We start from the raw sequence: 14,714 nt of genomic DNA, 5'->3' as shown, positions 1-14,714 counted from the left end.
TATTACAAGAAGTGGCCAGAAATTATTTTATTACAAGTGAACACTAGATTACAACAGGAAAACAGAAACCAAGGTTTGTGCTGCACTACTTCACTGTCAAATTCGCCCGGGGCACCTTCTTCCGACTGACGCGACTTTCGCAACATGAGTACAAAGAACATTTTAGGAACCTCAAGCAACTCACGGGAATTCTGAGAGCTGAAAAGTTCTAAAGAGCTCAAACTGACATGGCCGAGGTCTTCTAACGAAAGGGAGGGACACCGAAGGTTCGATAAATTGGCAACATCTTCATCCAAATAACCATTTACAAGTGTCCGTTTCCCATTTGTGTTCATCTGCGACCCAGCTGCTTCTTGAAGGCCTTCAGGGATTTGGCCATCATGGGTGCAACTCCTTAAAGAAAAGGAAGAAAACAGTCACAACACGGGCTTAAATCCTGCACTTCACCCTGTCCATCTAAATTCTACATAAAATTATGTGAAATGCAGTGTAGAGTTATAGTGAGTGTAGTGTTAAGAGCTGTCTTGCAATCCGGAGGTCCCAACTCCAAACCCCATTCCTGCTGTAGAACCCCTGAAGAAGGTAGTCGCACTGAACTGATAGTTACTCAGCTGTATCTATCCAATTTCATAAACCACTGTAGCCCAAGCAGGGTCCCGGTGGACCGGAGCCTATCCCAGAAGCACTGGGTGCAAGGCTGTATAAACGGGTAAATCGTTATACATCACTTAGTATGCAAACTACAGACATTGTAAGTCAACAGCAACACTACAACCCAGTTCGAAAGCTTACCCTGTTGTTGTGGTAAACTGTTGTAGACTAGAGTTTAGGTTTAAATCCTCGTTCACTTTACTTTTCTTCAGCTAGTGGATAACTTTGTCCGAGGTAACAATCCATGTTCACATACTCATCCCTCTCTAAATGGAGTTACCGCCTTCCATGAAATCAGCCCACAATGTAAATTTCCGTTAGGATGGGATCAAATTACCCACAAGGAGGGAAAAGGGAGGAAAAAATAAAAACAGGTGACAAAAAATGTCACCTAAAATAAACTGCAATAAAATGTATTTTATGTATTACAACAATTAAAAAAATAGAACTTGAGTTCTTTTTAATAAAAATGCCATTTGCAGCTTGTCTCAATCTCTTTTTTATCCACTCACTCATTATTAATAACTAGTTGCCCAGTGAAGGGTGGGTCCTCATGGTCTGGAATCTACTTCCTTAAAATAAGGTGTGTGACCCATGGTAAATATTTTAATAATTTAGCTTATCTGAAGTTTTAGCCATTTAGTTGAGATTGTAAGGCATTAAAAGGACAAATATACTGTACATAATTTATCATTTGGAGTGAAAAGAAAATGCAAACTAAGGACTTCATTAAATGGCAAGATGACAAGGTGGTCCAAGATCTCTTCAACATCACCCTACAGTGAAACCACCTCTGGAAAATTGGGGAGGAAAGCAGCAAAAAAAAAAAAAAAAAAAAAAAAACCCCCACACACCTTTCTCAACTTGTCAAGACTGACAGCTGAACAAAAAATGTTTTACGTTTATCCAAGGCAACTTACGGCATTAGGATTTCATACATTACCGTGAAAGTATTGCATCTTAATGCCTGAAACAAATGAGTAATTTTTATTTGACTTATACGCTTGCTTTATTTAGCTGATGTCCTTATCCAAAAGAGATTACATTGTTTGTGTACTAAGATAAATGCTAAATGAATAAATGTAAACGTAAGATCCTGCGAGGTGGGCCGCTCAGAAGGTCTGAACAAGTTTTATTATATCCTAAAGGTGGCTTTATTTTAAGAACTGTTAGGTGCAGTTGCCTGAATTTGTTTATTTTAGTGGAGATTTTAAATCAAAGAATTGAGTGTTCATTGGTTTGTATATAATTCCTAAATGAATGCCTGGAATTTTGGAATTATGTGAAATTTTAGCTGAATTTGGAGTAACTGGAGTAGCTTCTACCTAATATGATTGTTTGCACATTTGTTTTAATGGAACTTGTTCATGTACAGTAGCTCTAATGTTGAACTCATTAACTTTATTCACTAAAGTCTAATTGGAAAAAAGATCCTTACAATTACTCACCCTACATAGGTTTGTAATTTTTCTTATATTAATTCAGATTAATTACCTAGCTCAAGGGGACTAGGGAACTCATTTTTACCTATATCAAAGCTCTAAGTTGGACTATAACAATTACCACTACTCACCACTTTTCTCAGCAGTACAACAGGTCTGAACCTGCAAACTTCTAATCATCATTGTAGTTTAACCACTATTTATTTTCTATTTACTCATTTAACTGATGATATTTTCCAGAGCGATTTACAATGTTAAGCTGCCCACACTAACTTACCTATTTATACAGTTGGGTAATTTTTAACCGGAGCAACATAGAGTAAGTACCTTGTTCAAGAGGCTACAGCAGGTGGTGGAATTTGAACCTGCGACCTACGAGAAGCTCTAACCGCTATGCTACCTGCTGCCCCGCACTACAAAACCGATGTCCTAACAGCTGGACACCTGAACGGAGTTCCCCGAATTTCTTTGGAAAGGGGACCTGTATGCCGCGGAAGCATTCAGGATGTAAACAGGAGCGAGTCTGGACTCACGTCTGACTTTCCTGAGGTCTTGGCCCTGGGAGGAGCTGGCGTTGGCACCGCAGGGCCTGGCAGGCTCACCGTAGCCAACCCGTGATCTGCCCTCCGAAGCCTTGGCACTGGAAGTGGTGAAAATGAGGCAGAGGGGCTCAAAACATGGTACCAGTAAAACCACCACAACCTCACACCCCTCTACTGCACACTGACATCACCACACTAAGATCATACAAAAACGGCGGCCTTCCCTTTGAAGCTCCAGAACGTAAACCTTGTTGTTTCCATTGTGCGTGTGAAGAAAAGAGATGCTCACACAGCCGTACGACGAAAGTGGTTAAATTATCACTTTTCTTCATTAAAAATGCACTTTCCTACTCTCACAATAAAAGGTGTCCTTTGCAAATTGTGTCAACGTGACCAGGACATAGAAACAAAAACACCAGCAGAGAAAATATTAGAAAAGTCCTGATGTAAGAGGGATATCAGGAACTCTGTCCATCATTTACAGGTTTGGACTTGATAAGACTGGGCAAAGGTAAAAGGCTGCATTGTTATAGAGCCTCAAGTAAGGCAGGAAGGACAAGAATTTAAAAGATGTGGGATGCATGCCGAGTTCAGCACAGCTCTTGTTGCCAGGTACTGTGGTAGAACTTTGAAACAGAGTGAGCACCATTCAAAAGCACCAGGATCCACAAGTGTTAATAAAGCTAATACCGGTGCAAGGTAGCACTGGTGCCTCATGGCTCCTGGGCTGTGGGCTCAGATGTAGGTTCAAACTTAGCTCAGTTTGTGCATTGTTTGCATGTTTGCCCCATCTCCGTATGCTCTGGTATCCTCCTCCTACAGTCCAGGGCTTCAAGTGATCTGCTGACTCTAAATAGCCCACAGTGTGTGTGTGTGTGTTTTACATTGCTGTGCCATATGGATGTGTCCATCAGTGTAAACAACTGAGGGTAGGGTATCTAGAATTCTAAGTCAATTTGTAGAAAGATGTCAGCTAAAGTAATAGAGGTCAATGAAATTACATTTCAAGTCTCCAAGCTAAATTTTCTGTTCGTTTGTATTTATTGATTTAGCCTACGCTTTTCTCAAAGGCGACTTACAATGATTTATCCCTTCGTACAGCTGGGTAATTTTACTGGAGCAATTTAAAGGAAGTACCTTGCTCAAGGGTATAGCAGCTGGGAAGTGGGATTCAAACCTGCGACCTTTGGGTCCAAAGGCACCAGCTCTAACAAGTACATTACCAGCTGCCCACGTAGGACCAACAATGCAGCGCTACCCCACCCAGAAACACAAACATTAGAAAAGCAACAAGTTTCACCTGTTAAATACACTAGAAAGCATAAGTGGAAGAGCAGAGATTTAGACAAAAGTACCTTAATTATACTTACGCCTAACACCAAAGAGATTTAAAGCTTTGCAGCTCATTGTTCTTTATAAACATTATAAAATGCAAATCAGTAAAGCTTTTTGTGAATATATATTTTTAACAAAGCGAGCAAAAAGCTTAACCTGGGTGACCATAATGTATTCTTTGAGTGTTTGAACAAGGGACAAAGTGTCAAAAATTGTTGATAATTTGCAAAAAAAAAAAAAAAAAAAAAAAGGCAGGCTGTGCAATTTGTGATTGGAATGTATAGGGGTGTCGAAGAAAACACGTCAGCTGCGTGGAGGGTGGATCGTCCGGGGTTTTGACCTACCTGGTCTTGTCGTACGCGTAAGGCAGGGGAAGGGGCCCCGCCGTGCCGTGGATTTCCTGCTGTATTCGCACATTCCTGGGCGGCTTGGCCACGGAATTAATGTACGCCAGCTTCACCTGTCGACCTATGTGGAATAGAGCCATTGTGGTGAAAAACCTAGAACAAGGTGAAACGCAGAACCCGAACCACCCCGAACCCCTCCAGGCTGCAATCTACACCTGCCCCCAACAGCCTACAACACGACAGATGGACCAACAGCCATCACACGGCAAGCTGCTGGAGCACAACTTGGCAATAATGCAAAGAATTTGACCCTGACGAGGAGTCGCCACCTGAAACGGTAAGCTCCAAGACCCTGCCTCGTACCCTAGACATTTGCAGGGGGTCTCCTTTGCTCATTTAATTGTTACAAACTTACCACCTACTTGCAGTCTGAAAGCCAAAAGTGACTAAGATGGACAAATACTCTTAAAGTAAAAAAAAATATTCTATCAGCATACAATGTACAAAACAGACATGCACAGGACATGCATATATACTGTATATATATATACACACACACACACACACACAATGACAAGGTGAACAAGTAGGAAAGTTAATAAATAAATATGCAAGCATATTTCTAAAACAATTGGGATGATGAAGCGAGGAGGTCCAAGGTGTAATGAGATATCTCAGTACATACTCAGACATCACAAGGTCATCATTGTTTTTCACAATGGTGAATTAGGGGTTAGGACTTGCACCGAAGACTCGAAAGTTAATTTTACAGGCATGTTTGGGGTCAAAGAAAGGTTCGAACACTGGATTACGCCAATGAGGCTCTCACACTTGCTAGGCCAGAGGTTTAGTAGTCCTCACAGACTGATAGGGTCACACGTTCAATCCTTCGGCTGGGTTTTACTATAAATTTATTTACAGATGGTAGCAACAGATGACCTGCTTATTAAAAACAAAAGAAACACACACACACTTAAACCATCTTTTTACTGTGTCAAGGGGGCCTATCAGAAGGAGCACTGAATCATTTTATCAAGGGTTGAGGAGTCCATCCTACCTTTGGGCTTCCCAGAATGTGCAGACACAATGCTTTTTGTTAGCCTTCTCAACTTCCTTTCCCGCTCCTCAAACAGCCTGAGGTACATCTCCCTCCACGACTCATACTCCTCCAGCTTCTCATTGCGGAAGTCTCTCTGGCAGTGCCTCTCCCACAGGTGATCGGTCAGGCCAATGTAGGCCTGGAAGCAAAGCGACGCGTGAAATCGGATGGCTTTATAACCAGACACCATGATCTGGGTCATCGCCGATTATAGCAATACATTAAGACAAGATACTAAACACGAAATATAAAATCATTTCCAGACATATGAGCTTACAGAATGACAGTTGCATGCAAAAATGTGTTCAATGTAACCAAAGCCAAGCAAGACAATGAAACAGTGGGAAAGTATGCCAACAATCATAGACTCATCCACATCTCTCATGCAAACCCATCATAGCCAGATTTTCCCAAGAGTCACATCATTTCCCTTAATTATTTCTCAAGTAGGGGCAGCTGGTAGCGTAGAGGTTAGAGCTACAGCCTCACACTCATGGGACCAGGTTCGAGTCCCACCTCCTGCTCTCTCACCCTTGATCAGGGTGCTTACCCTGAAACATCTAAGTCACTTTGGAGAAAAGCGTTGGTTAAATAAATGTAAATTTACATTACTACACCGTTGTTTCAACGCTGAGCTGTACTTTGCTTCAGGGAAAAGTTTGTCCAAAAGGTATAAATGCAAATGTAACAATGTAAAGGCTCATTGACACAATAAGAGGCTCCAGCAATCCACCACTGTCACAGAAATGCTTATCTTCTCAAACTCAGAAGGCTCAACATCCACTTTCCTTCCACCACAGTAGTATGTTCTTACCGGGTTACAGTCTTCGATACGGAGCAGCTGTTCAGGCGTACAACGCTCCAGTACCGGCTCTAGAATTTCAAACGGTACTCCTCCGATCTCATGGAGTACTGAAAGAGAGCGTGCCACCTTACACTCCCAAAGCATGTTGGGCTCAAGGCCAAAGTCCAAGAGCAATACTCACAGTCAATGTTGTTCTGGAGAGTACGAATGCACTGTTGGTACAACGTCATCATGGTCGGGAGGAAAGCGGTCTTAGAACCCGAGTAAACCTGCATCTTCTTGTTTAGCCTCTGTCCAGTGAAGATTGGAGCATCTTCACAAATCTCTGGTGCTTCAACTTCGGCTAAAACACCAAGAGCTCATAAGATTAAAAGAAATACAGCTACCTATTACATATTCACTTCTAGAGTATCTTTAAAGATCACAAGTTTTTTTTTTTTTCCCTCACCTTTCTTGTCAAAATATGAATAACTGGACAGGTCTTCACAATCCGGCAGAACAGTTGGCAAAGGGATTTTAAGAAGGTCCATTACTGATCCACTGGAAGCCTATGATAAGAGTTGTTCAAGTCAAAGAGAACTAATCCTAAACAGGATTTTTATTTTTTTTTTTTTTTTTTTTAAAAGAAATTTTCCCCACATAATGTTACCTTCTTAGGTGGTTGGTCCAACATGGATTTATTCACAGCATCAGCCACCTTGACAGAAGGTGTCCTTTTTTCAGGATCATTTCTGGGCTTCTTTATTTTCTTATCGTCACAGGGTTTCTTTTTCCTCTTCGGCACCTTCAGATCATAGTTCAGGCAGGACTCGAAAGATATTTTCGGTGCGTCAAGCTCTTCATCGCTCTGATCTTCCTTGTCAGGGATTTTCTTGTGCTTTTTGGTGGCCTTTCGTTTCTCTTGGTCTCCGTTTGCCTCGTTTCCTTCGCTGCAAGGCAGTCTGGATTCACACCTCTCTTTTTCACTCTTCTTGGTCTCAACTGATGCCTGCTTACCCTTTTCAGGCTGTCTGCACCGCAGTGGAGTTTTTGTTCCACCACGCTTGTTCCGTTGAGATATGGACCCTTTATTTTCCGGTTCAGACATGCATTTGTCACTCTGGGCCTTATTACCCATTTCCATGGACTGGTTGGATTTTTTAGACAAGTTCTTCTTTCTGGATTCTGATTTGTTTGAACAAGATTTATCCGAATCATCTTTATATTCCTGTTTGGAAGCGCTCCGCTTGTGGCTACGATGAGATTTTTTATATCCAGTCTCCGAGTCACTGGTTTCACGATTGTTGTCTAAAGAGCACGGTTTTTTGACCCCCTCTTTCTTACGACTCTCCGTTTCCAACTTCTGTGTTCCTAAGGAATGGTTTTCCCGGGCAAGGCTGAATCAAAAGTTAGAATTAAAAAACTTAGATTAATGTACAGAAAGGTTTTATTTATCAAGGCAGTCAAAATGATCAATACCTGAAAATAAACTGAAATACCCAACATGTTACATGAAAAACGTACCATTTGCCACCAAGAACTTTAACATCAAGAGACGATACCTGGGAGATTCCTTGGGAACCAATTTTTTCCACCTCTGAACTAATGTTCTCGCTAGTTCCCCTGCCTCGCTGTGCTTCCGGAAAGAATTCACCGTTTTCCCTATCCCAGTCTCCTAGGGGAGTATTGAAATTGTGCTGGATCAGAAAACAATAGCTATCCAAAAACACTCACAAGCTGAATGGCTTTTCTTACTGCAAGAATGTCCAGGGTTACATCCAACTCCTGAAGTTTCTTCAGTGTTTTCAGGACCTATGCACAGAAGAAGGTGTTTATACACTTATCCAGCCTTCAAGAATAAGACCTTACAGCCATTCATACAATATTATAATGTAAAGTGTGAGTTTCTTCCAAGATATAAGAAATTTTTTCCTAACTTGTGGCAGAGACACACAAGTAAACCATATTTGGTTCAAGATTACATACAAAAATTTGGCATCAACAAATTATAGTCCATTAATTCATTGAGAAATGTTTCCAGGCGTGCCGAATATGGCAAATCCTGCTCCGGTTGTCTAGAAAGCAGGAATCGCTGAGTGTGCACTGAGATCAGGAGCTATGTATGGGGAATAGCAGAGCCCCCCTACTCTCTTTACTACCTACTATAAATGGGCAACGCTAATGGCACCAGCTACCTTGGCTGTAAAAAGAATTAGCTGACCTCACAGGGCAGCTCCGGTACACGAGGGGCACCAGCAGGCAGCAATATATTCACATGAGGTGTCACCAGCGTGAACACTCGGGTTGCAGAGCCTCCACGAAAGACTTGGAGTCGGCAGCGAGGGCTTCCATCGATACGATGAGACAACCCAGGCTTCGCTGGAGTCGAAGCCAAACTGGAGCTCAAGACCAGTGGTTGGTGGACGGAAGTGAACGTTCGTGTAACATCCACCACTGAAAATACCTCAACCCTCCCTCCTCACAAAAACGACAGCAGATCGCACGAGAGCATTTCCGGAACAAAAAAGCCCGCACTTTTTTGACCGCGCTTTAAACACACTGAAGCGGCCATCCGAGAAGAACTTTGTAGAGAAACTGTAGCGAAACTCATCTGATTTCATAAAGCAGATGGCCATTCATAAATTCTGCCCAACTGAAATTAATTAACCCTTCAGATGCTGGAGTCACTCAAAACTCATGAGCTTCAATCTGGGGGACCAACCTGTAGGACTGGACTGAGCTCAAGTTTCAATTTTTTTTTTTTTCTTTTTTTTTTTTGTTTTACAAGCTTGAATAAGATTAACTGCCAAATCACAGCGCATAAACAAGACGCAATTATGAAAACGAGGCATACCGATGGCTGCACGCAAACAAAATAACTTTATGTCATATTAAGGTACACGGTGACGGTACAAACTGTCACACTTGCAGCTTTTTTGTTGCAATTTGTTGTTGTTGTTGTTGTTTGTTTAATCTGCGAAAATACCCTGGTAAACTAGGTAATACAAAAGACCATACCGTGTCCACATCTGCAGATTGTAACTTAAGTTTGAACCGAAAGACCTTCTTTAGGGTCTCGGCAGCGGCCATGACGCTCGCCCACGTGCACAGCTCACCTGTCGGCGCGAGCGCCCCGAAACCAGGTGATCACGTTTTATACGGGTCGGTGATCGGAGGACTGCCTTTAAAGAGGTACGGCCACAGAAAATGGTACAGAAACGTCAAACGAAACAGAATTGTAAAAAATAACAACGTATAATAATAATAATAATAACAATAATAATAATAATAATAATAATAATAATAATGTCATTAGACTATATATTATAGATATAATTTTATTATTATTTCTGAATTAAAGGCTAAAGAATAGACCATAGTTTTTATTGTTCTAATAACATTTATTATTATTATTATTATTATTATTATTATTATTATGTAGAACAACTTGTCAGGATGGACAACCAAAAACACATTAGCAAAATACTCAATGCACAAATATTGGATGGACAAAATTGTCGCTGTCATTTTGGGGTTTTTTTTGTTCTTTGTTATTATTTTGTACGCTGTACCATGCTGTTTCAGATTTTTGTGTAGTTTGACTATAGTGCGAAGCCTTATTTGGTGCAGCCATGGCCTGTATCGTGTTACCTGAGAACCTATTGCGGGACTGTGTTGGAAGGCCTGCGCAGGCGGAGAGCGCACTTCTCCCCCATCTCAATTCACACACCGAGAGAGGAGGAGTCAACTGACAGTCCGTTCCAGGGTTCTACACTCACTCGTTCTCTCTCCCACCCACCCAGGCTTGGAGGTACAGGTCATTTCATCTCCTCCTTAACCCGGTGCTATCACTGTGCGGTAAGTACCACATGTACCACATGTGATCTGCATGCATGAAGGCTTCTTCTACATTTTTGTTAATTTCTACATGAAAATATGTAATAAATTCATCAGTCCAAGGCTGTAGACACCAGGAGACACAAGATAATCTGAAAACTTTAGATTCATACTAACGTCCTCATACTTCATTCTTCATATGTGATATAATTTGGTTTCAGCAGACAAATCACTGCTAGCACTACTTGGTGCAACATACCGTTTGGCTGGAACATTAAAAGCGTTACACTGTCCTCTTACCTCAAATGGATTCAACATTTTCATTATTAGTATGAGTTGCTGCCAAAATTTCCTAAAAGGCCTTTGAAGAATAATGTGGGATATTTTGAAGGAACGTGGCTGAACCGAGAAGAAATTGAGGCACATTGTTTTTGGGATAGTGAATCTTTAAAGGGCGGCTATGGCTGAGCTGTCCAGTGCTGCTATTCTTGGACATGGTGCTGATAAACTGTGACAGATGCAAGTGCAGGAATGTGGAGTAGGGCTCCATGACGTTAAAAACACTCCATGTTAATTCAGTATAGCGTGTTTCACTTTTACTGAGAGAAACTGTGCGCAGTATTTTAAGATGTAAAATTATTTGTATCACTTATCACAATTTAGGGTACAGAAAATTTGACTTATTACATATCTGCAGTTACAATATGTCTTGTGGCCTTAAGCTTGCCAAAATATTTGCTTAGTATCTGTATAAGACCTGATTTTTCAGCTTTTAGATATCCATAGGTGTTTGCTCCTTCTTAGAAGTTATATCTAAGAATTAATCCACGAAACTATGTTACAGGTCTTGGCTGTGAGCCACTTCTGCAGTCATGGCTCCCAAGAAGAACAAGGCAAATAAAAAGAACAAAGGAGATATAAATGAAATGACCATCTTAGTAGATGACGGGCCCATAAACAAAATGAATGGCCTGAACGCTCTGTTAGAGGGCGGCAATGGCTTCAGCTGTATCTCTACTGAGGTGACTGACCCAGTGTACGGGCCAAGCCTTTTGGAAGGACTGTCTACCATGAGGCAAGATAGCTTCCTGTGTGACCTGACTGTTGTCACCAAGTCCAAGTCCTTTGACGTTCACAGAGTCGTGATGGCCTCCTGCAGCGAATACATCCGTAATGTGTTGAAGAAGGATCCTTCTCTCCAGAAGCTGGATTTTGCTGATATGTCCCCCGTTGGCCTAGCCACAGCTATCACGTACGCCTACTCGGGAAAGCTGACCTTGTCTCTGTACACTATCGGGAGCACCATCTCTGCCGCCATCTTCCTGCAGATCCATAGCCTGGTGAAGATGTGCAGTGATTTCTTGACTCAGGAGATCAGTGTGGAGAACTGCATGTATGTGGTGAACATCGCAGACACATACGGACTGAAAAGCACCAAGGAGGCCGCACAGAAGTTCATGCGGGAGAATTTCATTGAGTTCTCAGAGATGGAGCAGTTCCTGAAGCTCACCTATGAGCAGATCAGTGAATTCCTCATGGATGACTCCCTGCAGCTGCCCTCTGAAATAACCGCATTCCAGATTGCGATGAAGTGGCTCGACTTTGATGAGAAGAGGCTGAAGTATGCCGCCGACCTTCTGACGAACATCCGTTTTGGTGTCATCTCTGCTCAAGACCTAGTGAGCCATGTCCAGAGCGTGCCCAGGATGATGCAAGATGCGGAATGCCACCGGCTGCTGGTTGATGCCATGAATTACCACCTGCTGCCCTATCAACAAAATATCCTCCAGTCAAGAAGAACCAAGGTGCGTGGAGGCCAGCAAGTTCTCCTCACAGTGGGTGGGAGGCCAGCTTTGACGGAGAAGTCACTTAGCAAAGATGTCCTTTACAGAGATGTCGACAACATCTGGAACAGGCTTACTGAAATGCCTGCAAAGAGCTTCAACCAGTGTGTGGCTGTCTTGGACGGATTTCTTTATGTTGCCGGAGGTGAGGACCAGAATGATGCCAGAAACCAAGCCAAACATGCTGTTAGCAACTTTTGCAGGTGAGCTTTGCTCTCTTTTGAAACTGTTATTGCAAATAGCCTGTATGTAGACCGTTTCATTGATTCTCGGTGAAAATGACATCCTGTAGAGTGAATGCACGGGCAAACCAAAGATCTTTCTTGCTTCATAGGTATGATCCCCGATTCAACACTTGGATTCATCTGGCCAACATGATTCAGAAGCGCACTCACTTCAGTCTGAATACCTTCAATGGCCTCATTTTTGCCATAGGAGGACGAAATTCAGAAGGAAGCCAGGCATCTGTTGAGTGTTATGTGCCCTCCTCCAACCAGTGGCAGATGAAGGCCCCCATGGAGGTGCCGAGATGCTGCCATGCTAGCACAGTCATTGATGGCAAGATCTTGGTCACTGGAGGCTACATCAACAATGCCTACTCCCGTTCGGTTTGCTCCTATGACCCTTCCACTGACACCTGGCAGGACAGGAACAGCATGAGTACACCCAGGGGCTGGCACTGTTCTGCCACCGCGGCTGACCGTGCCTACGTCGTTGGGGGTAGCCAGCTCGGAGGCCGTGGGGAGAGGGTGGATGTCCTCACGGTAGAGTGCTACAATTCCCACACTGGCCAGTGGAGCTGCACGGCTCCACTGCACACGGGGGTTAGCACGGCCGGCATCGCCACCTTGAATGGCAAGATCTACCTCCTAGGGGGCTGGAACGAGGTGGAGAAAAAGTACAAGAAGTGCGTCCAGGTTTACAACCCAGATCTCAACGAGTGGACTGAAGACGACGAGTTGCCGGAAGCAACCGTCGGCATCTCGTGCTGCATGGTCACCATACCCACTCGCAAGACCCGTGAGAGCAGGGCTAGCTCAGTGTCATCAGCACCAGTCAGCATATAGAAGCCATGCAATTCCAACAATATAGTTCAGAAGCAACTGAGAGCAAAGCAAAGAAACCCAAAGTGCTATTCAATTTAGTATTTGACTATACTAGAAAGCATTGCATATGTACTTAATTTTTTATTTATTAAAAATGCATTTAAGATAAAGAGTCATTTTTATATATGGTATGTGGCTAAGTCAAAAAGAATCCACAATAATTTGTTTTCATTCAAATACAGATTATTGCGGACACTTCTGAATTTAACCTTGTACACCTTGTCTCTAAAAGCATTATTTAAATAACGATTTAAATAATATTGATAATAACTAATGCATTTAATGTACACAAAGGTTCGTAAAGGTGACATCACAATGTGTCCTCTGTGAAGTCATTTTAAAAATTCACATTCAGGTTACAACATTACTTGATGCTCTTGGCACAAATCGACCGTTGATTTTCTGACTAGTTTTTATTATGTACGATGTGAGTTTGTGTGTTCTTTATAACACATAAAAACATGTTTCAATTAAATTTTTTTGGTTTATAATATGAACTTAAAACACTTAAATGAGTGTTTTTTTTTCCCTCTGGGGCCAATTATACATTGATTTTAACTGATTTCTGTATAATTTTACAGTCATTTCCTCCATAGATCTCCAGGCTATAGAATATGCTGTTATGTTTCATTTGCGTGATTAAATTAAAATAAAACCTATTAGGCTTCCTAGCTCCTGGAGTACCTGCAAGCTTACAGGTTACTCTGTCACCTTGCAAATTTGCTGAAGTAAGACGCACAGAAATCGAGGGACGCTTAAAGCTGCGAGAAACATTTGAAATGCGTCAAAATGTGCCACAGTATCAGAGAAACGTGCCCAAGTTTTTAGATCCCCGAAAATCATTTGAGAGATGAAAAATGGCCATATTTTCAAAGTTACTATCCCTTGCACATCGCTCCAAATCTCTGTTAGATTAAAACTCTTCACGAAGTAACTAAAAATGTCCCAATGCCATTTGCGTGCATCAAAATACGCAAAATCATGCTGCGAAAGCACAAAAAATGTGGCTTGAATGGTGGCTATGAAAGTGCAGAATGGTGAATGTGTTTTGTTAAACGAAGGAAACATGAGTAGTTACTAAAACAAGTTAGTAGCCTGGGCTGATTCAGGGTTGAGATCTTCTTTATCGTAATGCTTCTCAAACCCTCTGACAGTTCAAGTTTGCAATAATTTCTTTAGCTGAAAATTAATAATTTGAAACTTTTGCGCGTACCACGGATGTAGGACATGTGAGCTGAATTGGTGTCATAAATGGTGTATGATTTTTGTTTTTTTTTTTGAACTCCATTTATGGAAGTGCCTGATTCGGTTCCTATCATATCCCGCATCAGATCCTCCTAAGTATAATAACCTTCATTAAAGATGCCAGTGAAAACAAGACTTTTGCCTGACCTTTCTTCTGCAAACGCAAAATTTTCAATGCAAAACTAGCAGTACAGAGAAGAAATGTATAAATGTTGACCTGTGTTCAGATTTTTTGATATGTGGTTAAACCTGCCTTAAACCCCTCTAGTACTATGGAGCATTATGTGTAATCCCGTGTATTCAAACCTTTTAAGCTGTTGTTGATCTATTGAAAAGAAGTTCACGCTCTGCAAGTCTGGATATCGTTTCTGTATTCGAAACTGAAAAATGAACAACCGGCCAGTTCTTGGAGAAAACTAGTCTTTGCCTATTTGCTGTTCCATAAGAAAACACAGTGTGATTCTCTGCTGTTCAGTGTATGA

The 14,714-nt window shown here is 41.9% G+C and overlaps 2 protein-coding genes across 2 annotated transcripts; one reads left to right on the top strand and one right to left on the bottom strand.

Moving 5' to 3' along the window:
• Positions 1-19: 19 nt before the first annotated feature.
• Positions 20-9,357, bottom strand: eloal (elongin A, like). Its single transcript, XM_018749401.2, has 11 exons — positions 9,219-9,357; positions 7,956-8,012; positions 7,763-7,875; positions 6,871-7,597; positions 6,670-6,769; positions 6,403-6,564; positions 6,231-6,328; positions 5,375-5,555; positions 4,315-4,438; positions 2,627-2,733; positions 20-393 (listed from the first exon to the last, which is right to left on the bottom strand). The coding sequence occupies exons 1-11, from the start codon at positions 9,288-9,290 to the stop codon at positions 332-334; spliced, it is 1,803 nt and encodes a 600-aa protein (XP_018604917.1). The 5' UTR covers positions 9,291-9,357; the 3' UTR covers positions 20-331.
• A 565-nt stretch (positions 9,358-9,922) lies between these two features.
• On the top strand, positions 9,923-14,365 carry klhl31 (kelch-like family member 31). Its single transcript, XM_018749273.2, has 3 exons — positions 9,923-10,058; positions 10,882-12,084; positions 12,216-14,365. The coding sequence occupies exons 2-3, from the start codon at positions 10,910-10,912 to the stop codon at positions 12,946-12,948; spliced, it is 1,908 nt and encodes a 635-aa protein (XP_018604789.1). The 5' UTR covers positions 9,923-10,058; positions 10,882-10,909; the 3' UTR covers positions 12,949-14,365.
• The last annotated feature ends 349 nt before the right edge of the window (positions 14,366-14,714 follow it).

The sequence above is a fragment of the Scleropages formosus genome, chromosome 4, assembly GCF_900964775.1.
Source record: "Scleropages formosus chromosome 4, fSclFor1.1, whole genome shotgun sequence".
Taxonomy (NCBI): domain Eukaryota; kingdom Metazoa; phylum Chordata; class Actinopteri; order Osteoglossiformes; family Osteoglossidae; genus Scleropages; species Scleropages formosus.
This window is presented reverse-complemented; position numbering and strand designations above follow the sequence as displayed.